Source organism: Parus major, chromosome 5 (genome assembly GCF_001522545.3).
Source record: "Parus major isolate Abel chromosome 5, Parus_major1.1, whole genome shotgun sequence".
NCBI classification, from domain to species: domain Eukaryota; kingdom Metazoa; phylum Chordata; class Aves; order Passeriformes; family Paridae; genus Parus; species Parus major.
This window is the reverse complement of record NC_031774.1, coordinates 13,851,616-13,876,287: the sequence shown is the minus strand read 5'-3', so window position 1 is coordinate 13,876,287 and position 24,672 is coordinate 13,851,616. Positions and strand designations below refer to the sequence as shown.

General features: G+C 41.0%; 1 protein-coding gene across 2 annotated transcripts; it reads left to right on the top strand.

Moving 5' to 3' along the window:
• Positions 1–1,877: 1,877 nt before the first annotated feature.
• On the top strand, positions 1,878–19,588 carry SPTY2D1 (SPT2 chromatin protein domain containing 1). 2 transcript variants are annotated; one of them, XM_033515011.1, is made up of 6 exons: positions 1,878–1,959; positions 10,811–10,925; positions 12,368–13,930; positions 14,695–14,854; positions 14,982–15,059; positions 15,993–19,588. In XM_033515011.1, the coding sequence occupies exons 3-6, from the start codon at positions 12,445–12,447 to the stop codon at positions 16,087–16,089; spliced, it is 1,821 nt and encodes a 606-aa protein (XP_033370902.1). In that variant the 5' UTR covers positions 1,878–1,959; positions 10,811–10,925; positions 12,368–12,444; the 3' UTR covers positions 16,090–19,588. The 2 variants fall into 2 exon arrangements, with proteins under 2 accessions (XP_033370902.1, XP_015487387.1); XM_015631901.2 differs by lacking the exon at positions 1,878–1,959 and adding an exon at positions 1,993–2,127.
• The last annotated feature ends 5,084 nt before the right edge of the window (positions 19,589–24,672 follow it).

Here is a 24,672-nt window from a genome sequence, read left to right as displayed (position 1 = left end):
TCAAGGACGGGCACAGTGGAGATACCAGAAATTCCAGTTGGAGCAGGGAAATTCTGAAGAAAACACCACAGCAGCAATGAGGTAGCAGATAAGACTGCCAGAAAATAGCATCACAACTTTATAGACAGTAGCACAGAGGGAAATATAATGCCAAAAATGGGAAGAAAATTGATGAACTACTAACTGCCTGTGAAGAGAACCACACTAGGAAGTCTTAAAATCAAGATAATCATAATACAAAGAGGGCAGGAACCAGAAGAGGTGATCAGGTCTGAGTCAGAAGTAAAAAGTCAGTAAATGGAGATGAGAATAAAAAGGGGAAAAGAGAGAAGGATTAAGTTCTTACAGGATAAGGGGTTAAATCAGGACTGTCCCAGGAAGAAGCAGTGGTAGGTCAGCAGGACTGTCCACCCTGCACAGTGATGCCATGCAGAGATACCACAGCAAGCATTATGGGAACAACTTGGATCTGCTGTAGTTCAAGAACTATAAAGGCCCTGCAAATTAGCTGGTGCAGTGCCTGGCTCAGATAAATTATCCTGTCCCTCCCACTAGCTAAGGCCTCACTAGGCCTTTTTACACTAGGCTACAATGTGACTTATAGCTATGCCCAGGAGGGAATATCAGATATGACAAAAAAACGAGGACACTGGAGAGGCAAAGGGAAACTGGAAAAAGCAGGAAGGAACTGGAGGAACTGAAAGTGAAGAGCTGTTAAGTACTAGCAATGTTAAAGAATTTATGCTACAGAAGGATTAAATGAAGGAAAAACGCTTCCTTTCAGTGCCCATGTTTCTATGAGAAGCAGTGTGGAGTAGAGGAATTTTTGTCAGATGGATCTCAGATAACAGATCCAGGAAATGAGCTGGTAACCAATGCAATGGAAGATTCTTCAGTCAGCTGGTGTTCTTGCACAATATTCTGGCTTGTCTGACTTAGAAAAATATTTAAACATACACACACAACACAGCATATTGTTTGGTCAGCATTGATCCTGGGAGCCCTGTTTATCAGGCAGCATTCCTGCAGCTGGGAGCGCACTGCTGAAGTAACTGCGACAACCCTACAAGCCAAGCACCAACTTTGAAGCCTCGATAAGGCAAGAGAGATTGCTGAGGAAACTTAATCCATATTCCTCCTTTGTTACAGGATTTCTGCCTAGCTGATGTCCACTCAGGGACAAGCTGGCAGCTGGGAATGCAAGAGGGACAGGGGCAGGTGTCAGGGTGTGCTTGGAGCTATTGGCCATTAGCCCCAAAGGCTTTTTCCTTTCAAAACCCCACAATTCTCACTATCACTGAAAAATGAAGAGTTATTAGAAAAAGAAGAAAGTAGGAGTTTTTGATGTTTTATTGACACAACCCCATACCGAGGTTGGGGGTGGCAATCACAAAATCATAGAATTGACTGGGTTGGAAGGGACCTTAGAGATGATCTAGTTCTGACCTCGTTGTGGGCAGTGACACCTTTCACTCGACCAGGTTGTGTCAAGCCCCATCCAACCTGGCCCTGGCCACTTCCTGGGATGGGGAACCCAGTTTCTCTGGGCAAGCGCTCCCGGCGCCTCACCACCCCCACAGCCAAGAACTTCTTTGTGACTCCTAATGTAAACCTGCTCCCTGTCAGTTTGAAGCCATCACCCCTTGTCCCGTCCCTCCATGCCCTCGCAAACAGCCTCTCCCCAAGGCGTTTCAGGGGCAAAGCCGAGGTGGGCGGAGGGACAATCCCCAGCATCGTCGCCAGCTGTGAGCGGGGGGCGGTGGCGGGGCCGGGCCGGGCCGGGCGGGACTCTCCCGGTGGTCTCATAAGGCCGCCCCGCCAGACGGCTCTGGGCTCTGCTGTCCTGCGGGGCTCCCGAGACGCATCTCCCAGTTCCCTCCCCTTTTCCAGCCCCGTTTCCCGTGGCGAGGCTCCGCCACAGGGGAAGTGACGCCAGCGTCAGGCGAAGTTATATAAAGGGTAGGCGGCAGCGGGCGGAAGCGAGCGGGGCCGAGCGGGCGGCGGGCGGGGGGCAGCGGGCGGTGCGAGCGGGGCGGCTGCCGCAGCCCCCCGTGTTCCGGCCCGGCCATGGATTTCCGCAACATTCTCGTGATGGCCTCGGAGCAGCAGGGGCTGAACGCGGTGCCGGTGAGTTCGGGGGCTGCCGGGGGGCGCGAGGCCGGGGCACGGTGGCGGCCGGGCCCGGGGAGGGCCCCGAGGCCGTGGAAGCCCTGCCCGCCTCTGCCTCGGTCCCCGCCCGAGCTGCGCCCACCGCCGGGCTCTGTCGGGCTTATCGCCTCGCCGGCCGGGACTGCTCGCTCCTGGGGGCTGGAGAAGTGTCTGTGTGCGGGAAGGGGGCGAGCGGGGCCCCTTCGGTCAACAGGTGCCGGCACCCCCGGCCTGGGAGCGGGCAGGCGCGGCGTGCGCCTCCCGGTCTGGCAGCGCCGAGAGCCCGGCAGCAGAGCCGTGGTGTGGGGGAAGGCAGCGGCTGAAAGCTGGCTAAGTCCTTTTGTTTGCTCTTAAAACGTAAGTCTGCCACGTCTCAAGTGTGAGTCGGAGACAAAGTGACAAGTTTTGGGTAAATGGGCTGCGTTGTCTGAGGGCTCTGTGTGCGCCGCGAAGGAATAGCGTGTAACCTCTGTGGGGTTCATTGGTGGAAATCATTTGCTGTGTTCTTAGTGTTGTGCTGAGGTCTGTACTTCAGCGGTTTGTGTTTTAGTTCAAGCGATCAGTAACGTGGATTCCGTGTGAAATAACCCACTGACTTGCCTGGACGAAGTCTGTCAGGAGGAAGGGCACGTGGCTTCTTCATACATTAATATCCTGGGTTTCATTCCTCTGGGAGGACTCAAATTATAAGTCGTGCATGCTTATTTGGATAAAAAACATTTTCTCCTTGGTAGCCACCAGCTAGGACGACTCTTTCTGTTTGCTCTTCAACAGAGTGCCAGAATTCTGTTTCTATGATTAGTTTGCTTAAACCCAGTGTAAATGAGAGACAGTTGTTTATAGCAAAAACTGTGGGAGAACCAGAAAAAAAACATATTCTTAATTGTACAGTGTCTTCATTTTGGTGGTGTTAGAACTAGTAAGTATCTCAGTGATCATTAGTAAAACTTTGATAATGTTCACTAGTAGTGTGACCAGTTGATAATAGGTATTAACCATATGGTAGATGGGAAATTAATCAGATTCCATTATAGGTTAAAATCTTATAAAATCTACTTTTTTATATTTAGGCACATTTAATTTGTCTCTGATCCTAGATAGGAATCTGGTTCATAACACAAATAATATAATAACAAATACGGAAATACTTTAGGATATTTAAGTGCCCATTTGATCAGTCTGAAGCTGTTACACTAAGTTGTCACTGGGTTATTATAACTTTTATTTTAGATGTTTAAAGCTTCTTTACAGTCTCTTTTTTTTCCCCAGGCAGCTTTACTGTGTGTGCCACTATTTTTTTTGTCACAAGTAGTTTTAAGCCATGATGATGAATTGGTAAATTATCTGTCATATTCTCCATTGCTAATGTGATGGTGGAGGGAGGGGCTCCTATTTGTTTTGCAATGGATGAAGGTTTAGCTACTCTTTTTAGAAAAGTCAGCATTAGGATTTGCTAATTCGTGATTAACTCATGGAGTGAGAGTGCAATTGAATCCATAGTTGAAACAGTTTGGTTTAGCACATTAGTGGTGCAGCTTTTAACTCTGAAGTTGGCCCCAATCTCTGAGCAAAAGCAGAGCTGCACTTGGCACTGCTTGAAGCTATTTGCAGCTACTGGGCTTTAAAAGAGCCCATGGAGATTTTACAATTACTGGACATCTAAACAACTCCACTGTGTTAAAGCTAGTACATTAAATGTGTTTATAGAAGAAGAATATAATTATTTTTACATACTTCTATTTGAAACACCATATAAACTAATTACACATTTACTGGCATATAAAATTACCAGGTTTCCAGAAATGTTAGTTCCTGTATTAATGAGCATATCCTCTGAATTTCTCTGAGAAGTTTGTTTTAAACTTTACAGTGCACCTAACTAAATATTCCATGTCCTTTGTAATGCAAAACAGTGACATGAACAAGTAGTGTGTAGTCAAAGTATATATAAAAATATATCTACACGCTATACAAGTAGTGTTCAAAGTGGAAACTATATAAAAACTCTAAGAAGTAATGTGGCCTTCTATTGTAAAAGAGGGGCCTGGATAAAGCAGATATTACATCATGTCCCTGTAAAAACGAATCTGCTTGTTCATCTCCCTGTGGAAATCCAGATTCAAAAGGAACATTGCTGAAATCAGCCTTTTGGTGCCCTGTTAGTTGCATCAGGTTTTGTTTCTAAATAAAACAGTACATATATGAACTACTAGTTCATATATATATAGTCTAAGCTATTAATGATGTGCTGCTAATTATCTTCACAGCAGTTGCTGAGTAGAGCCCCAGGTTTTATCATCCAGTATTCCATAGGGGTTTCACTGTTGTGTCTTGTTGCCTGTGTTCATACTAGCAGTTCATTAGGTTTTCAGTGTGGTCTTGCTTTGACTAGACATGATAATAGTTATGAGATTTAATGTTGACTTTAGAGAGGTTTACATAGGTTGTGTCCCTCTTTTTTGTGGAACTGGTATACATTATGCCATGTGTTTTACATGACATGGTGAAGCACTTTCAGATTTCTTTTTTGTAGCTATTGTTTAAAATAATAAATTTTACTGCAGCTTAAAAAAAAAAACCCTGAGGACAGCTGGGACCAAGTCATTCTTTTATTTCACCTTAGTTTCTAGTAAACTATTAATGGCAATATAAGCATTTCATATTGCTCCCAATTCCTTTTAACTGAGGGTGAAACTTTAGTGTACAGAATTTACAGAAATTTGATACAATTTAATCACAGAGGTGACGCAAAACTGAAAGAGCGCCACGTCAGCACGTGTGAGGTCTCACTTTAAATGAGACTGATGCAAAGCAGCCTCCATGAAGCTGTCATCCACGTCAGCACTTGTGAGGTCTCACTTGAAATTAGACTGATACAAAGCAGCCTGCAGTGAAGCTGACAGATACTAGTAGCGATGAGGAGTTAAGTTTTTGTGAATTGAAACACTAACACAATCGCAGAGTTTGTTCAGAGAACCTTGATTACAGAGCCTGCCCATTGAATTCTAATCTACAAATTATCGAGCGTTTGCCCACAGGCAAGAGAAGCCCTGCATGAGAAATAATGGGAATGGCTGTGAAGTGCAGATTGTGCTGTAGGACCAGACTCCCATCGATTGATGTGTGTGCATTTATTGTGTGCTTAAAACTTGCCTCGAAACGGGGGCCTAAAATTCTTGAGATTACATCAGCCTCCACAGGAGGAACTGCAAGATACTCAATATTGGCAGGGTTGAGGAGGGCTTTTGCTCTCGACTGACCTGATAAAGTTCAGACTGTCGAGGTTTAAATGCTGACTAGTAAAATTTCCAGCTTTCCTATTCCTGGTCTCTTTTCTTGAAAAAGCAGATGAAAATGGGTATCACAATACCACTACAGACAGGAAAGCATAAAGTATCTTCAATTTTTATTTTTCCTGTGTGAAGCAATTTTTAGTAGACGAAATCTCTGTATGTTTTCCAGCTAAGGGTTCTGCTTGGGTGTTGTGGCAGCAGTTGCAAAATGAAGAAAAAGGGAAGAAAATAATTTTTGCTTTTTTAGGAATAAAATGTATGAACCTGTTCAATTGCTTGTGAAAGAGGAGAACAGTGTGAGCTGATAGGCTGAGCATTTTATCTTCGTAGGAATTGTTAGAACCTGAAGTGAAGCAAACTTAAACATGCTTGTTAACTCCTATTTATTTTGTCACAACCAGATATTGAAAGCAGCAGTTGAGAAATCATTGTGTGTGTTTTCTAAGACAGTCTCACTGCAGAGTCAGCTGCTGGGAACCCCGTGGTGAATCTGTAGCAGAAGGTTTGGAAATACCAGTTAAGGATGAAGGGCAGAGGCCCCTGGGCAGTGAACACAAATGGCCACTTACAATGTGAAAAGCTGCCTTCTGAGGAACTGGCATTGAGAGGAGTGACACAAACAAGGATGGATATGGTGGATGAACCATTCCTGATGTTCTCAGGTAGTCATATCCTGAAGAATATTTAAGGAAAAACTGGGACGGTGCATTGGAGAAAGTTGCTTGTCTTGGCAAATGATAAGGAAGAACAGGCAAAGTGCTGTAACATGCTAGTGAAAAACAAGCAAATAAAAGAATCTCCCCAGCGTGTGAGAGCCCCTGCAAGTTGCCTGTAGTGGATAACACAGGTGGAATTGTCTTTGCATTGCATGTGCAAGCTTATTGCAGTAACTGAGCTGCACAGGTGCTTTACTTGAGAATTGGGTTTGGCAGAATTGATTACTTGTGTTGATATTGCATTGCCACCTGTGTAAATATTGACCATTGTTAAAGGCAGTACTACTACTGCTGCCTCTGTCTGGCACTGGTGTTTGGTCTAGGCCCCTTGGGGCTTCATTTGGGTGCCAAAAAGTTTACAATTATGTTATAAATTCTGTTTTGTAGTCCAAGATTTGGTACTTGAATGGTGATATCAAAGCAGCTACAACTCTATCAGGATCATGTGCCACGTTTTGAAGGAAGTCAGTGACTTCAGAGCAAATAGTCACTGTTTGCAACTTGACTAGTGCAGTGTTCTGGGAACAGCTTGACCTGCTCTTTCCTAAAGGCTAAACATTTCTGTTCTTCTGTTGATTTAACTTAGCAATAGTTATTAAAAGCCAGAATATTGCAGCTGCTGTTTGGATGGTATAGTGACATGTGCTGGCTTATTTTGCCTGCTTTACCCGCAGTCTGATGCATATTCATTTGCACTGCATATAAAGCACTTTATTAGTGTTTGTGGAACATATGTATGGTTCAGTGCTTTAAAAAAGGCTACACCTCGGCAGGTTATTTTATGCTATTACTGAAAGAAGGTGAACAGAACTTGTATCAGCAATAGTACAGAAAATAGGCATTCATTTATGAATTGTTTTGCTGTTTTCAGTTTTTAGATAACATTAAGAAATGCTACTGATCAGAAGACTTAATTTAAATTTTGCATGATTTGTCATGTTAGTGGCAGTCAGAAAAGAGCTTATCTGTCAAGCTGCTCCTGGATAGGACTGTTGGTCACAGTGCAGCAAAACAAAGCCTGAAAACTGCTTCCCCATCACTTTAATTCTTTATAAGGTTTCCCAACAGAACAGATCAATCTACATTTGTCCCTGCTGTTTAGCAGTTTTCAAAGGTGCTCCTTAGGCACAAAATCAGTTAGATTGGAAAAGATGCTTGAGTTCTACACAGTTTTTGAAACAGAATTTTTGAAACTGAGTGTACAGTTGAAATGGAATAATTAAATGAAGCTTTTCCAAATTAGGTTACCAATGGCAAAACATGATGTGTTAAACTTTGTAAGATAATTGACATAGATATCAGTATACTAAGACGAGTATACTACAAAGTACTGCAAATAATTTCTAAGGTGCTAATTTGCTTCAACCTGTTTCTGACAGGATTTTTACTGATAATGTGTGGATTGCTTTGACTCTGATTGTTCCAGTTCAAATCAAGTAAACCAGATTTCTCTGGGACACAGAGTCGTGGGCTGCATTTGTGCAAAAGCTGAGAGGCAATGTTGCATCACAGTTCAGGTTTCCTGGATGGCCAGGTCTTGGAACGCTTGTGATGCGAACAAGAAAATTGGTTCTCAGGTTATGGCAAGCTTCCTTGCAGAGAGGTGAAACTCAGTGAATGAGCTTGGCTGCAGTAGGTCTTTAATGTGATGAGGTGACATGGCAGGTTTTAATATGCAATGTATGTGGACAGTGCACCTTTGTAATTCTGCTCTGGTCGTTTCAGAAACTGCTGATGAGGAGATGACAAGTTGGTTGGTATTGTAGCTGCCTTTCTTGGAGTCAGTTTTGGATGCAGTTTAGAAATGAGCCTCCAAACCTTGCTTCTTAGTGCATGTATATTCAAACTAATTTATGGGTTTGCATGCTAGTAATTAAAGTAATCCAAGGATCTATTGATGTGCTGCTGATCAATGAATCAGAAATGAGAATGAAGGCTACCATTGTGTGATATTGATGTCTATAGGGAGTTATGCTGCCAGCCTGATTATTGCTTCTAAAACACTTGGATGTATGTTTCCTTACTAGGTATTTTATTTTTATTATTCCAGTTATGTTTCATAAAGCTTTATGAGGACAGAAAGATATTTATAGAAATGCTGACTTGTGTGGCTTTGTAGTGATACTTTTTTATTAAGGTTTTTTTTCACATCTCTTTGATTTGGTAAGAATTAGTGTCTCATGTGAGAGATCTTGGTTTAGATTTTAATCTATTGGCTTACTTCTGAAATAAACAAAAACCCCACCCTCTCAAATCTCAGGTTTGGGTTTGGGTTTCTTTTGTTCCTAAATGTATTCTTTTCCTTCTACTTCTGAGTTTAACTGCCTCCTATTGCATTTATTCTTGTAATTGTCTCTTTCTTGTTGCTTTTTTCTTCTGTATTTTGTTTGTAGGAAGAAGTTCAAAAAAATTTTTTTTTTCTCATTTTAGGCACACCTGGTACATTTGCAGTGTCTGAATAGGTGTAACAAATTAGTGCAAGTGGTTGTTACAGAACCCAGTAAGAGGCACTTGGGCACTTAACATTAACATTTAAGAGAAGCAAAAAAGAGGGTAACATAGATAACTTTACATCTGTTAATTTGCTGTAGCCACAGGTTGAACAGCACTGGACAGACTGTTAGGCATGGCAAGCTGTGAAAATCCTGTCTGTGGTGCATGTAATCAGTGTTGTAGTCTTTAGACTATTTTTGCAGGATGGCCTGGGAGGTTAATAGCACAGTTTATCATTTCCTCTGCCAAGGAAAAGGAGTCTATTTGAGAACATGCAGCTTCACTTCAGGATATCATGAGATACAGAATCATAGAATAGGAACCATTAAAGGTGATCTAGTCCAACTCCCTGCAATGGGAAGGGACATCTTTAAACAGATCAGGTCACCCAGAGCCCTGTCCAAGCTGACCTTGAATGTTTCCAGGGCTGGGGAGTCTACAGCCTCTCTTAGCACTGAGCCAGTTTCACCACTCCCATTGAACAACTTCTGGTGAGAATATACCCTCTTAGTTTAAAACCAATAGCTCCTGTCCTATTGCTACTGTCTCTGCTAAGAATTGTCCCCATCCTTCTTATAATCTCCCTTTTGGTACTGAAAGGCTGCTACAAGATCTCCCTGGAGCCTTCTGGCAAATTACACCATGTGCAAGTGCTGTAATTGCCAGGTGGGGGCTGTGTATTCTGTCACAGTTGGTGCTGAGGTCACACTGATCTCAGGTGATAAGTAGAATTCAGGTCAGCTGGTATGTGGTTCACTAGCTTCTTGATGTGTATTGTGTTTAAGGCCACTGCCAGCAGGAACTAAAATCAGTATTGTTGGTTTTACATCAGCCTATTAATTATGCTGGTAAAGTCCATTCCAACTTTTGGAGTAATTCAGTTTTTTTAGTTGATTTATCTATTTTTGCTGAATTAGGTAACCTGAAACTGAAATGAGTGTCTACAAGCAAGCTGAAAATGGAGCTGTAAACCTGCAGTCTGGAATTGGGTTGATTCTGGCAGTTTGGCCTGTAGTTTGCTTTTGGTTCCTCTTGGTCAAAGACTGAACTGAAATACTTTTATTCCATTACTAATGCAGCCATTGCATTCTTTATTAGTCCAGCACGTTTCACTAGGTTTTTTTTTTCCTACCTGTCTTCTGATTTCCTGTCATTCCTTCCAAAAGCTGAGTGAGTCCCTGCTGTGGATGAGAGGAAAGTATCTCATCAAAAGATAGGCAGTGATGTATTTTGAGAAAAAATAATGATTTAGCAATTCACTGGAATTTAACAAAGTTCAATTGTGGTTTGATAAGGTTTAATAAGTTTAATGCAAGGTTCATCTTATTAATTAATTGAAGGAAGAAACATACAAAAAGAAGGTTGAGGTCAAATTCATTCATTTATGAGTTCATTTAGCGTGATTCTCAGGGACTGGCAAAACAGCAAGAAGCACAGTCCTGTTGAGTCACAAGGCTCTGAGTGGACTCCTTGCTTTCTAAACTCAATTTGGAGTCTAGGAGTGGCTGGATCCATTTGTAGTCTCAAGCTTAGTCAATGGTTTATGTCTAATGGGATTATCCATACAGTGTTTGTAATAATTTAGGGTGGATGGATTAGTAATGTTTCATAATACTAATGCAGTGTTCTGTCACCTACTGAGGATCTGTTATAAGTAAGGCATCTTTCCACCCCCTGCTCAAGGGGGTCACCTGGCATCCAGTTGAGCTGCAGTTCAGGCAGAGCTTGAATCAGGCCCACTCTGATGGCAGTATTTGTAGAGTGAAGTAGTTGGCTGCTGGCCAGTGGTATATACAAGACAGGTGTCCTTATCTTAGTGCTGATATCTTGTCCTGGAGTTAGCTTATCTTGCTCTTCTGATGGTTATGAAACCACCTTTCAAAAAATGTATCAAGACAGCTCTATTCCCTTGGACCAGACACTTTCTAGCTTGCAAGTTTTTCCCAAGGACTTGGAGCTGGTTGCTCCTTAGTTAGCCTAAAAGTACAACTGTGAGTCAAATGTATCCAGCACAACCTTCAGTTTCAGTGGGAATTCATTGTTTACTCTGTACCATCTCTGCGTGTAAGTCAAGTATAAGACTGTTATGCAACTTCTCAGTTTTAAAAACTGATTTTTATATTTCTTAACTCTTCTGACATATTTATTTGTCCTTTGCAGAAAAGGTACAGTTTGGCTGTTGGTCCTCCCAAAAAAGTTCCCAAAGTCAAGGGTGTAGAGTCTGCAGCAGTGCAAGCATTTCTCAGACGACAAGAAGAAGAAAAGAGAAAAAAAGGTAAAAGTATAAAATATCTCCAATGGGAGACTTTCATTTATTCTTTGGTATTTGTCACTTTATTCAAAGTTCTAACAAATACAGCTGCAAATCTATTTCTGGAATTATACATAGACCTGATGCTGACGGAAAGCTAGAACTCAGTAAGGACTGGGGACCTTTGCTTGCTTTCCTAAAGATTTTAAAATATTAATCAACCATATTAGGATTTGTGGCTGGAGATTGAGAAAGCAGTTAAGGTGAAGAGCAAAAAAAACTATCTCAACTTTCATTTGCTTAACTTTGAGAAACTTTATGTGAAAAATTGAAAGAAATGCTGTTGTTGTGTCTTAATCTTGTGTATCAGTACAGTGAATTTTAAAGAATCTCTCTGAGCTGCAATTTCTCCACTTTTATATTTCCTTTAAATATTCTATGGAATAAATTAGTTGCATTGCTTCTGATGTTAATGTTTTATTAAAGGTAATCAAATCTGATGGACTGGATGGCCCAGGTTACTCTTCCTCTCCTGGGCCAGTCATGAGTCTGTTCCTTACCCCTTCTGCCTGGTCCTGCCTGAAGCAAGACTAAGCATGAATTCCACATGGGGCATGCTGGCACACTCTGTGCTATTACAGCCCTAGACAACAGAATAACACAGCCAAGGACCGGTACCTTTATAGGCACCCAAAGTATGCGTAGCCCAATCTATTTTCTAGGAGTTTTTCTGTTTCCTCAATCTTTTGAGTATTTAGCCCCCCTGCTCCTTGGTCTGTCCAGTATTTGGCATTTACATGTCTCATTCACCAGCTGGTTCAGCTTGACTCTTGTCAGCAGATCACAGACACAAGATAGAGAGCATACTTATGCAGAAAACAGCCAAGCCTGAACAGTAAGGATATAGGACAGACTGTGGAGATAGAGCCCCATGCCCTATCAGACTTGTGTAATGACCGGCTGCTTGCTTATCTGTTCAGCTGCTTCTGTGTCTCTGTATCCCTCTACATGCACACACTTAGGCTATTTTCCAGTTCTTGTCCCCACAATATTCTTATTCCTTTCCCTTCCTCAACTTCCCTTAAACATTTGATAGTATGTTCTGTACAGTCTCAAGATTCTCCTGCTCAGTCTCAGAACTACCTCCACTACTCAGAGCTCCTATAACCTCTATACCTTCTTATATGAAGGTTCCCCATAATTTTCACAGCATCCTGGAAAGCTGCTTCACTCAAAGCATTAGTGGGTTTTGTTAGAGCAACATTTCACTCAATCGCTTACCTTTGTTGGAGCAGCTGGCACAGGTGGGTTAGCCTGCTCTGTTGGCAGACCTGGGGTCACTTTCTTGTCTATTTTGGATAGCTGTTAGCCAGAGATACTTAAGTTATCATACTAAGTGGTTTGTTTGGAAAATATTGAAATAATAAACAGTGCTTTTGCATAACTTTCTCCTGGTTTTCTTGCAGCACTGGAAGAAAGAAGGAAAAAAGAGCAGCTCTTGGCGAGGCGTATTGAATTGAAGCATGACAGAAAGGCAAGAGCTATGGCCTCACGAACAAAGGATAATTTTTATGGCTATAATGGCGTTCCTGTTGAAGAGAAGTCTAAAAAGAGGAGGGCTTCTGAGAATGTTGCTCAGGCCTCAGAGGCTGAGTATGCAACAGAAGATGAAACTGAGCAACTTGAATACAGTCAGACAGAATCTGAGCATGAGCAAGAAGAATATGAAGAGAAACCATCCAAAGCTGCAGTGAAACCAAAGGCACCACCAAAAAGTGCACCAGCACCTCTGAACTTTGCAGAGCTCTTGAGGCTTGCTGAAAAGAAACAATATGAACCAGTGGAAATAAAACCAGTGAAAAAGGTAGAAGAGAGGCCCAGAACAGCAGAAGAATTGAGAGAGAGGGAATTTTTAGTACGTAAAAACAAAAAAGTGGAAGTGCATAAGAAAAGTGAGAAGGAGATTAAGCCTACAGGGCTATCCAGTTCTTCAACAAAACTGTCTTCTCAAAAAGCATCTGTAAACACAAAACTTAATAAAAGCTCAGTAGATAAACATTCCACATCTAAAAGTAGTCTGTCACTTTCCATGGGTGGTACTGATAAAAAATCCAAAGCACCAGCATTGACTGAAAAACACCCACGGTCATCATCTTCTTCCAAACTTGATCAAATGGAAAAAAACTCACAAAATGGTTCCTTAAAAAGCTCTTCTGGTAGCAGTCATAATAAATTGCCTGTCAATGGTATTAGAAAGTCTGGCTCAAACTCTCACGTACCACCCTCAAAACCCATGGCAAATGGGGCTCAGAGAATGCCATCTGCGAAAGAATCCAGCCTGAAAAAGTCTGCCCATGTAAAACCAGGAAAACCTGCAGCCCTTCAACATGGAATTAACTCCAATGCAAAACGATCTGGGAGCAGCTTAGGAAAAGGAGGACCTGGACATCCCGGGGGTGGTTCAAGTGCAGGACCGGGGCGATCAAGCAGCAATTCTGGTGTAGGACCTGGAAGGCCAGGAAGTAGTTTAAGCTCAGGACCTGGGCGACTGGGCAGCAGCTCAGCCACAGGACCTGGGCGACCGGGAGGTGGCTCAGGCGTGGGACCAGGAAGGCCGATGGGCAGCTCAAGCACAGGACCTGGGCGACCGGGCAGCAGCTCAGGCATGGGACTTAAGCGACCAGGCGGCAGCTTGGGCACTGGACCGGGAAGGCCGGGCAGCAGCACAAACATAGGACCAGGGCGACCAGGCAGCAGCCTGGGAGCAGGACCAGGAAGGCCAGGAATCAGTCCAAGCACAGGAGCCAAGCGACCAGGCAGCAGCTTTGGCACTGGACCAGGGAGGCCGGGCATCAGCACAAGCGCAGGACCTGCGCGACCAGGCAGCGGCCCAGGCACAGCTGTGAAACCCAAATGTACTGTTGTGTCAGAAACCATTTCTTCTAAAAACCTTGTCACGAGACCTAGCAATGGACAAATGAATGGAATGAGACCTTTTCCAGGGCACAGACCTGTGCTTCATCCACAAGGTATGCATTTATAGAATAAAGAATTTTTTCACTGTTGTGGTTTAACTCCAACTGGCAAGTAAGTACCATGCAGCTGCTTGCTTGCCCTGTCCCCCAGTGGGGAGAAGAATTGGAGAAAACCCAAATGAAACTCAGATAAGAACAATTTAATAATTGAAACAAAATTAAATATAGCAGTTTTTAATTTTATTTCTTTTTACCAATGCTCGTAATTTTTGAAATGCAGGTGGTGTGGAGCATCACATGAACAAAGACTAAGCAGCCTGTGATGGGTACTGGCAAATGCTGTTAGAAGGAAAAGAATTGAAAGATTTGCTTCCAGCATTGCTTAACACTTGGTCTATAAAACTTTGTAGTGTCTTAAATAACAGATGCTTGAAGGGCTGGATGGAAAATCACTCACTGGTGTTACATTTCAGTGTTTTGGCAGATTTATCTTATCAGTGACAGGCCATTCTAAAAATTTACTTCTGATCAGGAGCGAGCAGTGTAGTGTAGTTCCTGGAAAGCTGTGAAAAAAGAGCAGAGTGCTGAGTGGTTTCCTCAGGATGCTACTGCTGATACTGATAGGTAATCTCCTCTAGCACAACTCAGAGGAAGTATTTCCTCTGGTTGAAGTTCTGAGAAATGCCAGTTAACTTGAGGCAGGAGTTTTCCACTTTGAAGCCCAGAAAATCGCTATGCCCAAGGTACGGCAAGAAGTAGTGTTAAATTAAAATTATGTTTATGTTATTAGTTAATGAACTTACTCTCCTGTTGTTTAGGTCTTGGAAGACCACCTATTAGTTACAAGAGACAAATAGAAGATGATGATGATGATGATGAATATGACTCTGAAATGGATGACTTCATTGAGGATGAAGGGGAACCTCAAGAAGAAATATCAAAACATATTCGGGAAATATTTGGCTATGACCGGAAAAGGTAAGAAAAGTAACAATTTTCAGATACTGCAGAACAAGCAGTAGAACAAGTAATTATTCTTCCTAAGAAGGGATATTAATTCATTAGCTCTTTTTCAACGTGCTAAAACATGATATTTAATTTTCAGGTACAAAGATGAAAGTGATTATGCCTTACGTTACATGGAGAGCAGCTGGAGAGAGCAACAGAAAGAAGAAGCTAGGAGGTATGCATGGATTTGATCTTGGATACAGACTGAGAAGTTTGGTTGTTGCTGAGATCATAGGGCTAAGGGAGCAAAAATCCACAAGTATAAAAAGTATGCTGATAAGCTTTTATAGTCACTGATTTAAATTATGAAGATGATATTTTCATACTGGTTTTGGCCTTTGGACCTGCACAATTCTTATATCATAAACTGATTCTTTGTTTTTAAATGAGTGGTGGGACAAACTTTGTAAAAGCTGTAAGGGTTTTTTATAGAAAACGCAAATATTGAAATGCATGGAGTCATCAAATTCTTTTGTTCTACTGTAATTTCTATATGGTTATTCAGAAGGTGCCTTGAGCATTAGAACCCTTCATCTTTGAAGTTATAGTCAGTGTCCTTATTCTTCCTGGCTCCTGAGGAATACCTGCAGCCCATGGAAATCTATAGTTTGCTAAGTGGAGTTAGGAGAAATAAATGTAATTTTAAAGTGATATTACCATTATCCAAACTCTCTGTTGACATCTTAGAATGAGGTTTTGCAGAGCTGAATTCCTGACTCACTTCTAGCTACACATGTAGCTTAAGGGAAGTGGAGATAAGAAACTTGAGTTAAATTCAATTTTACTTTTTCAATGGATGTGTTTCAGTAGCTGCTTTGTGGGAGAAAAAAAAGACCTTTCTTATTAAATTTAATAATTTTTTTTATTCAACTTTTTATTTTTTGACATGTTTTTAATCTCTTTCCCTTTAAATATTTGATTCTAATCTTATGATTTTAAAAAAAACTTGATTTCTTAAAGCTGCATTCATTCTATAATTAAAGAAGATCTGATATCAAACTATTCTTCAAATCAGCTGTAGTACTTGTAGCATTGCTTTTTGGGTGCATAGAAGTAAAGCCTCAAGTGTCCTGAGTTGCAGTGTAAAGGATTTAATCTTGTTTGGCAGCTTGAGACTCGGTGTTCAGGAAGACTTGGAAGAACTGAGACGGGAAGAAGAAGAATTGAAACGCAAGAGACAGTCTAAGAAGCTGAGGACACGTTAACTGACTTACGGTGTTGACTTTGTTCATGTTTCTGCTCCCCTCTGCCTCCATACATCTCTTATTCTACTTCAGTTTCCATTTGCTTGTTAGCAAAAGAATATTTAAAGGGATTAAAGTACTGAAAAGCAAGGCTTTAGTTTGACCTAAATAAGATATTTATTTTTAATACTTGCCAGGGTTGTTTTTTATGAAGAAATTAATGCACTAATGCATATTAAATGGAATAAAATTAATAAGATGTTTCCATTGATTAAACCAGTTCAAGATGCCAGCAGAAATATTGACTAGCTATGCACTGACTTGGAGCTGTGTGGGCCATGTACCAGTAAACCAATTTTGCATTCACTTGAAAGAAAGGAATAGCATTCTTGTTCCCTGATATTTTTTGAGACTTACTGCTCTATAGCCTGCCCTATCTCCCAACATGAGCCTCAAAGTATTAAAATGTCATCTTCTGTACAGCAGCATCGTGGGTGTAAATTCAGCTACAGCCCATAGGTGTTTAAGGCAATAAAGTGCTGCAGATGTTTTGATTTGAGGACCCATAAAAATAATATGAACCTCTTTATTTCTAAACAGAAAAGTGCATGTCATTTGCAAACTGCAGTGATGGATATAGCAAAAAGATTGTTGGCTTTTGCTGCATCTGGAATTCCAGTGCCAGTCTAATTCAGTATGAGAAACACACACGCTGAAAACAACAATTTCAAGTGTTTGTATGTAACCTGTAAGCTTTTGGGCTCAAGCATATGTTTGGGAATTCTTCTCCTGCCCTGTAAATCTTCAGATTTGTTAAACAGCTTCTGCTGCTTTTACAAATTGTGTTTTTTCTTGCATTAAACATCCGATGGTTAAATTATTTAAAATGTGAAGCAGTCATTTATCTAATTAATTTTACTGTTCAGAAAGAACATCAGAATTAAGTTTTGTTAGAATCCATTTGCAGCTTTTCAGTATTAACATCATGTTAACTAGTTAATACTTGTGATTGATTTCAGCAAGTCAAAAACCTAAAATACGTATAGCAGGACAGTTCAGTTACTTACCTTAATGCCCATATTTGCACATTATTTCTAACTATGCACCTAAAGACTGTTTGTTTCAGTAACTGAATTTGTTTACAACCAGCACAGGGCTTATGTAAGTCTACAGGAGCTGCACTGAGACCTGAAGTTCAAATCTGGTGTTGCATCTTACTTGCATTTCCCCAAGTTGCCCTTCAAAGCTCACCAGTGTCACTACTCAGCTTTGCCTTGAGCTCCAGGACTCCATTGGTAGCATCTGCCTTCAGCTACTTCAGGCCATTATGTTTTAATGCTAGAAATACTTTCAAAAGTACTTTCAAAAATACTTTCAAAAAGGGCTCTGGACATTGGTTGGGGGTGGGGAAAAAAAGGAAACACTACCTTGTGGAAAAACAACAAAGTCCCTTTCCTGTTGGGGTTTTTCTTAACAGTGGTGCTTCTAGAAGCAGTTCAGATAGCAACCTGTAAGGAACAGTCTTGGAAGCTGCTCAAGTTTAAACATCTGATTGTTAATGTAAGAAAAAACAGCTTTGCCTTTTTAAGATATTTTCCGTCAATGGTACCATTTCACTGCCTCAGCAAAACACTGAAATTACTGGTTTAGATTCTATAGACTGTCTCAGCATTGGCTAACATGGAGCCCAGGTGACAATGCCATTGTTGCCCCTCTGTAGTTTTAACTTTATTAACTACCAAAAACTGTTTCTCAGTGTGTGCACTTGAGACCATACAAGATAGTGTAACCTCACTGCGTAGAAGTGTGTTGTATTCTCTGCTGCATTGGGACCATCTCAAATTTCCTGTTGGAGATTTCCTGGTTTCTAGAATTACTCATTCAGGACAATGAATTTTGGGACCATGATCCTATTCTGGGCTTGTAGTTTTTAATTCTTTTTAGCTGAAGAAAGACTTGAGGTCCATCAAGCCACACAACTATATCATCTGTGAGCAACTTCCTGCCTGGTTGGGGAGAAAAAGTCTCTTATGAAGAAAGAAAATACATTAAGTTGAAATTGGTTCAGTTGGGAAAGATATCTGCATTTCAGACAAATACAGGTTAAGTAAAACCTGATTATTTCACCACTGTCTGATTATTTAACCATGCAAGATCAGTTAAATTTCTTAATCTGTAAAGCACTTTGTCATTTAGATGGTGACTGGAATGTACTCTGCTAGCCTCCCTAAGACCCTGTATAACTTTCTTCACACAGTGATCATTGCTTAGATTTTGTCTATTTCGTATGAAAAATTATTCAAGGACACATTTGTAATTTTACGGTCAAGAGGTACTTTCTCATAACTGGCATGAGATGCTGATGGGTTTCCTATTTTGTACTAATGTTTGGCTTTTAATGTGCTTGCATATTTGTATGTCAGCTAGGAAGGAACTAAACTTGTTTTTTAATTCCTGACCTTGTATCCAAAATCCTGTTTACTGTTTGCTGGATTAATAGTATTCATCTAATGACAGTATTTCAGTTCTTCCAAAGTGCATCTGAATTTGAGGTGAAGAAAAACTGAAAGAATGCTTACATTGGTTTATCGGAATTGGATGTTCAACTAATGATTTAATTGTATTTAAGGAAATTCTGGTTTGGTTTTCAGATTTTTAATTCACTGTTTGACAATGTGCCTTTTTACTAAATTGTGTCAAAAAATAATGAATGTAGGAGGATAAAAAGGCTGGTTTCTGCTATCTCAGATTCTGTATCTTTAAACATGAGAGTGTGAAATGACATACTTTTCATAAAACCCTTCCAGGTCTGGCTTTGATTGCACAATTAAGGTAGCTACTTCTTTACTGCTAATGCTAAAACAAATGAAGGGCACTTTCTATTGATGACTACTTTTTGAAAATGTCTTGTATTTACACTTGAGCCGTATTTCACTTTACAGTGATGTCTTTTGGAGGCCAGGGTTTTGCATATCACAGGAAGCCTTAGTGTGCAACTCTGTGCTGTGCTTTAAAATAAAAATCTTTCAAGAAGTATATGAGATCTTTATGGAAATCTGGATTTATTTTTGTGTAAAGCCCAAAATATTGTCCAGGAAAACTAATTTTCTATTTTTTTTTTTTTGCATTTTGTAACATAAACTAATAGCTGATACATATTTCTAGATATAGCATATTTCTGGAGACCAAAATATGTCAGAAAGAAAATAAATATATGGAGAGACTGGTGTTTAAATTGTGATGAATGTATTTCTATTTATTTTGGTGAGTGGGTGTGACGCAATATTAAAGTGTTAGTGTGTAAATAAGGGTGCTTCTAGTCCTAGCCAATGATTTTTTCCTTTGGGGATATCATGTGTGCACAGTGTCTTTTTTAAACAATGTGACAAATCGGGTTAAAAACTCATACATAGCTTACCTGCCCTCTGGTGCTGTCAAGGAAGTGTATACTTTAGCACCCACCAAATGCATATACATTTTGCAGAATATGTATACAATAAATTACAGGCATTAAACATTTTACTGCTATTTCTCATTGGTTTACTTTTATGAAAGATTTATCAGAACTACTTTCTACTGTTTCCTCTGAGCTCTCTCACACAGCAGTGTCAGTCTGAATGTTCTCTGAGAGTGGTTCTCATGCAGCCAGCAAGAAGGTGTGAAGAATCTAATGGAGTCATTTAAGCCTTCAGAAAAGATGTGAAAGTTCCTGGTGTCTCCTGCAGTTTAGGCTGTGACATAGTATGTACTTGGAGGAACATTTAGAATGATAATATACCCAAGTGTGTCCATTGCCTTCCATCTTTCACATTTAAAGTATTCAGAAGCAGCACCTTTCTTGGGTTTCCATATTCACATGTAAGGAGTCTGAACTTTGATGGCTGTCTCCTCTGGAGGGGTTTTCTGCTTTGATGATGGAAGTAAATGACTGTTCTGATCAGCTGGTGCTGTGACCCACTTCCAAATGGATGAACAGATACACATCAGTGAGCCCCACCTGCCTTTACAAGGAACAGAAATGCTTGCACACTCTTGTACTTAAAAAAATATTCTTTTAAAATATTGCAAATCTGTGTTTAATGTGTCTTATGAGTACCTTGTTTTAAAGGCATGAAATCTTACCTTCTTTGGAACCACCTTGTATGGAATTCCCTTGAGATTTTTAATGTATCTTAATAGCTGTGACTAGTCAATCTCAGCCATTATTTCAAGGCGAAGGTGTTCTGTTCACGTGGAAGGTGGTTCTACATTGAGTCATTATCTTAACCCAGCTAGTAAAGCTACTTCTGGAAGCAAAATTATTTTATTCACAAGGGGGGGGGGGCGGGAAGTAATTACAGGTTTCCCTTCTTTGCAGATAGATTTTAGTTGTAGTTTATTTGGAATAACATTTCAGTTCCAAAAGACAGAACTGCTATTTATTTATCCCATAGATAGCTTCTTCTTACCCTTGGAACTGCATATGGAAACATTTATTTTTCCCATGAGCCTTGGAATCTGAAAAGCCTTTGAACATACCATGCTTGCCCTACTCTGTGGAATGAAATTAAGGACAGAGGTAATTACTGAAGTAATCAAATATGTCATGAGTTTAGTTCTGACTTCTGTCCACATCTAATCCTTGTGGTGTGGAAAACCAGCTGGTGTTTAATTTTGAGAGTTCCTCTGTTTGGTTCTTCATGGGAGTCTTGGGTTTTGCCTACATCCTTCTCCCTCCACTGGCAAATTTGTGAATTATTCTGTATCCTGGATGTAACTTTCTCAACATTCCTTGCTTGAGAACAGGCAAGTGTCTAAGGCCATCTCTCATACTCTCTGTCTGAAAGTTGATGGCAATCAACAAATAAAAGAAACAAGAGCTTCAGTAGGATTTTTTTGGTTGAAGGAGTTGGCTTGATTCTGATTTGAGAAACACTTGAGTGTAGAGTTTGTGGTCCATGGGAATAACTGAACACATACCTGTGAACAGACTGAATACAAAAGGCTGCTTGAGTGCCTTACATGTATTAAACCTCTTGTGGATTTCTTCAGGAGAGGCAAGTAGCTTCCTTGAATGACGCAGCTAAGGCTATATGATGTTTGTTGTGGGTCTGTCCTGTGTTCCCTATCACAATAAGGCAGTAATTCTACCTGCCACCTTCTTCCAGCCCTTGTGTTGTATGGATGCCTCATGGTCCTTACACATGTCCAGTATGTCAAGATTTGACCAAACAAAGAAATTTGTATGGGAGAGCAGAGCATCTGTGCATTGGCCTGCTGCTCTGTAGCTGATGAATAAGACTGATGATGGTTATTTTTGGGCAGGAGGGGCACTTTATCTGGTTCTTGATGTGTACAGGATATCCAGGCAGGATTTCTGATACCACAGTGGTGTCAAATGTGACTAAATTATATGTAGACAGGCACCCGGTCCCACAAGATGAATGTTGGGAGTTCAGGCAGAGGGATGTTCTGCTGTTACCACCCTCTTCCCCAGCCAAAAGGAGGGAGCTAGGAACCTCTTTATTAGCCTGGCTTCTGTTTGCCAGCTATGTATAAAGGGAATGTGGCAATGGCAACATATGATGCATGATGTGGCCCAGGGCTATAGGGAGCCCTGTTTACAAGCAGTGTGAGATGCTGAAGCTGTCAGGAGAATATAACTATTTTGTGAAAAGTCTCTTCACTCTTTACAATTAGCAGTGAGGGCTGACGTACTCACAACTGCTGGCTTAAATCCAGTCTTGGTGGGTTGTGCTTTGAAAGTGATTGTTATGACATATGAAATGGTCTCAGTGTAGATCACACACATGGGTGACTTGCTGGTTGTTCAGAACAAAGGGGGAACGTTGAGATAAATAATGCTCTTAGTCATAATATTCCCAGAGCTGAAGGTGGTTTGGGTTTTGTTACAAAGCTTGTTCCTGCCACATCTGTTGTAGTAGGTCTGCATTTATTACCCACTCTTTGGTATTTGGGATGATCATTTGAGTGTATTTTAGAAGTGCAAATTTTTCCCATAGCATTTAATATTTACAAGTTGAACTTGTAATTTCTATCCCATTACTCTTAAGTTAATTTAGACAACTCATAGCTTTGCATGATTGGAGAAAATGCTTTAAAATATTTCTTGCATTAGTTTCCTGTTGTTGAGAATCCTTTCCCTTGGCTTTGATCTAAGCTAGCATCCCTATACATACAGGATGTTCAAAGGCAAGCAGAATGAGACTAGTATTTGGAGTATGAAAGTTGGAGGCTACAGAAGTATCATTTTCCTCTTGTGCAGAGCTGAATAAAGTTCCAAAGCTGTATGCTGCAAGACAAGATTCATGTCACCCCAAGACTGTCATTCTGCTTTTCCCACTTAGCACTTGAGAAATTGCAGTCTATTTTCTGTTTCATTAACCATCTTAACTTTTCTACCAAGTCTCAAAGAAAACATCTCGGTCAGTAAGATCTGTACTGCTGGCAAAATGCTGGGGTTTGATATATAGGGTGACCTTTTATTCAGTGAGGAGTTGTAATAATATAAGATCTGGATGTATTGCTTGATAAATCCGAGTTTGGGAGAATTTCTGTAGCTTATTTCATAAGCAAAATTCTATGGCTTCATTTGGAAGAGTGTTCCCAGTGATGGGGGCAGAGGAGTTACTAGAAGGTACATGGGCTAGCAAGCAGCCTGATAGCAAGATGTTTCATTACCTAGAGATTAGTTGGCAATACTCTGTTGATGTAATAGAGTTATTCATTGCAAATGATGTTTAGAAAAAAATTTTATGTCAGAGGGCACAGACCCAGCTTGGAACTGAAATGAGTTTGAACAGTGAGTGAGTACTAAGAAATTTGTAGTTGGATGCAAGCTTAGTCAAGGGTGACTTTTAAACCTCAAATAGAAACACTACTACCAGAAGCAGTGTCACTGCCACGGAGATGTGGTCACTGTCCTGGTTGCTATGATTATGATGTTTTGGTTATATTTGAACACAGATTTTAAATACATTTCCAAACATCAAACTTACTAATAACTGTAAGTATCTATCAGACTTTCTCGGTTGTTTTTACCATAAAATAATAAGAAATAAAAAATTTAGATGCTTGAGATTAAAAATTTAAAAGGAATGTTTTATTCTCAAACATTAGTCTTTGCTAAGACCTTTGTGAAACAAAATTATTGTCAAATTCTCTCTTAAAAGGTTTAGATAAATGTTCATGCCGATCATTCTGTAACAGTTTAACTGAAGAGGTACTGTGCTTGCTAGGCAAATGATGTGTACCACTTGCTGGAATCCAATTCCTGAAAGACTGATCTTGTGCTGCTTTCCAAACTGAACATTGGATCTGTAACATCCTTCATTACATCACACACAATTTCAGCACAGATGCAGAATCAGCATCATTAAACATTATGTGTGATGGAGAAGCTTAATGAAGGTTGTTCTAAACCTATTTTCTGCTATGGCTGTATCAACAACCTGTGCTCTTAGTTACAGTCTCCTTCAGGCCTCATATCAGTGAGGGAGAAAAAAATTGTAAGAGCTTTCTTAAGATCTTGCTCCTTATAAAACTACGCTACTATCATGCTTGGCCTGTTCTGTCAGTTTTCTGGTCAGGGGGATAAAACTGGCATTTGTCACCATTTACCTTGGTGAACCTACTGTGCTTTCCACTGAATTGGCCCTCAGACTTGCATGGTCCACTTTCCAAAAGGTAGTTTTCTGGTCTCTCTGCTGTGTGGTAGGGAGGCTTAAAAAATGAAAGACTAATGTAGGGAAATAAATTCATGTCAGGTTTGTATCTACATAGTTGTAATTCCATAAAGTTGCAGATCAGTTTTGATACTGTCAACACAGAAAGAAGAAATCCCCGCATCCCCATAATATCTACCTATGATCACAAGGATGATGAAGGGTCTGGAGGGGAAGCTGTGGAAGTGGATGAGGTCACTTGGCTTGTTCAGCTTGAAGGAGACTGAGAGAAGATGTCATTGCAGTTTGTAGACTCATGAGGGGAAGCAGGGGGGCAGACACTGCTGTCTTTCTGTGGTGACCAGGGCCAGGACTCGAGGAAAGGGCATGACGTTGTCAGGGGAGGTTTAGGTTGGATATCAGGAATCGCTTGTTCCCCCAGAAGGTGTTTGGGCAGTGGAACAAGCTCCCCAGGGTCACAGCACCAAGCCTGACTGAGTTCATGTCGCATTTGGACAATGCTCCCAGGCTTACGGTGTGACTCTTGGGGCGTCCTGTGCAGGGCGAGGTGCCGGACTCCGTCATCCTGGTCGGTTTCTTCCAACCCAGGATTCTATGAATACATCTTGATTTACTGCATCCTTAAAGCTTGTTCAGTCACAGATGTCCTCGACCGGACGCTGGTTACTGCCTCTTCATCTGACTCGGTGTCCTTTCCGCCTGATGTAGGCTGGCAAGTATACAACGATCTTACATCAAAGATGATCCTGGTTTAAGATAATCCGGAAACATTCCACATTTTGCAACATCGTGCGGGTGGAAACAGCACCTAGCGCAGCTGGTGACGCTAGCGCAGGCAGCGCTGCTGCGCTCCCGCCGGCAGAGGCACGAGCCGGATCCCAGAGCCGCCGGCACTCCCCGCTCTCCCGGCCGGGCCCTG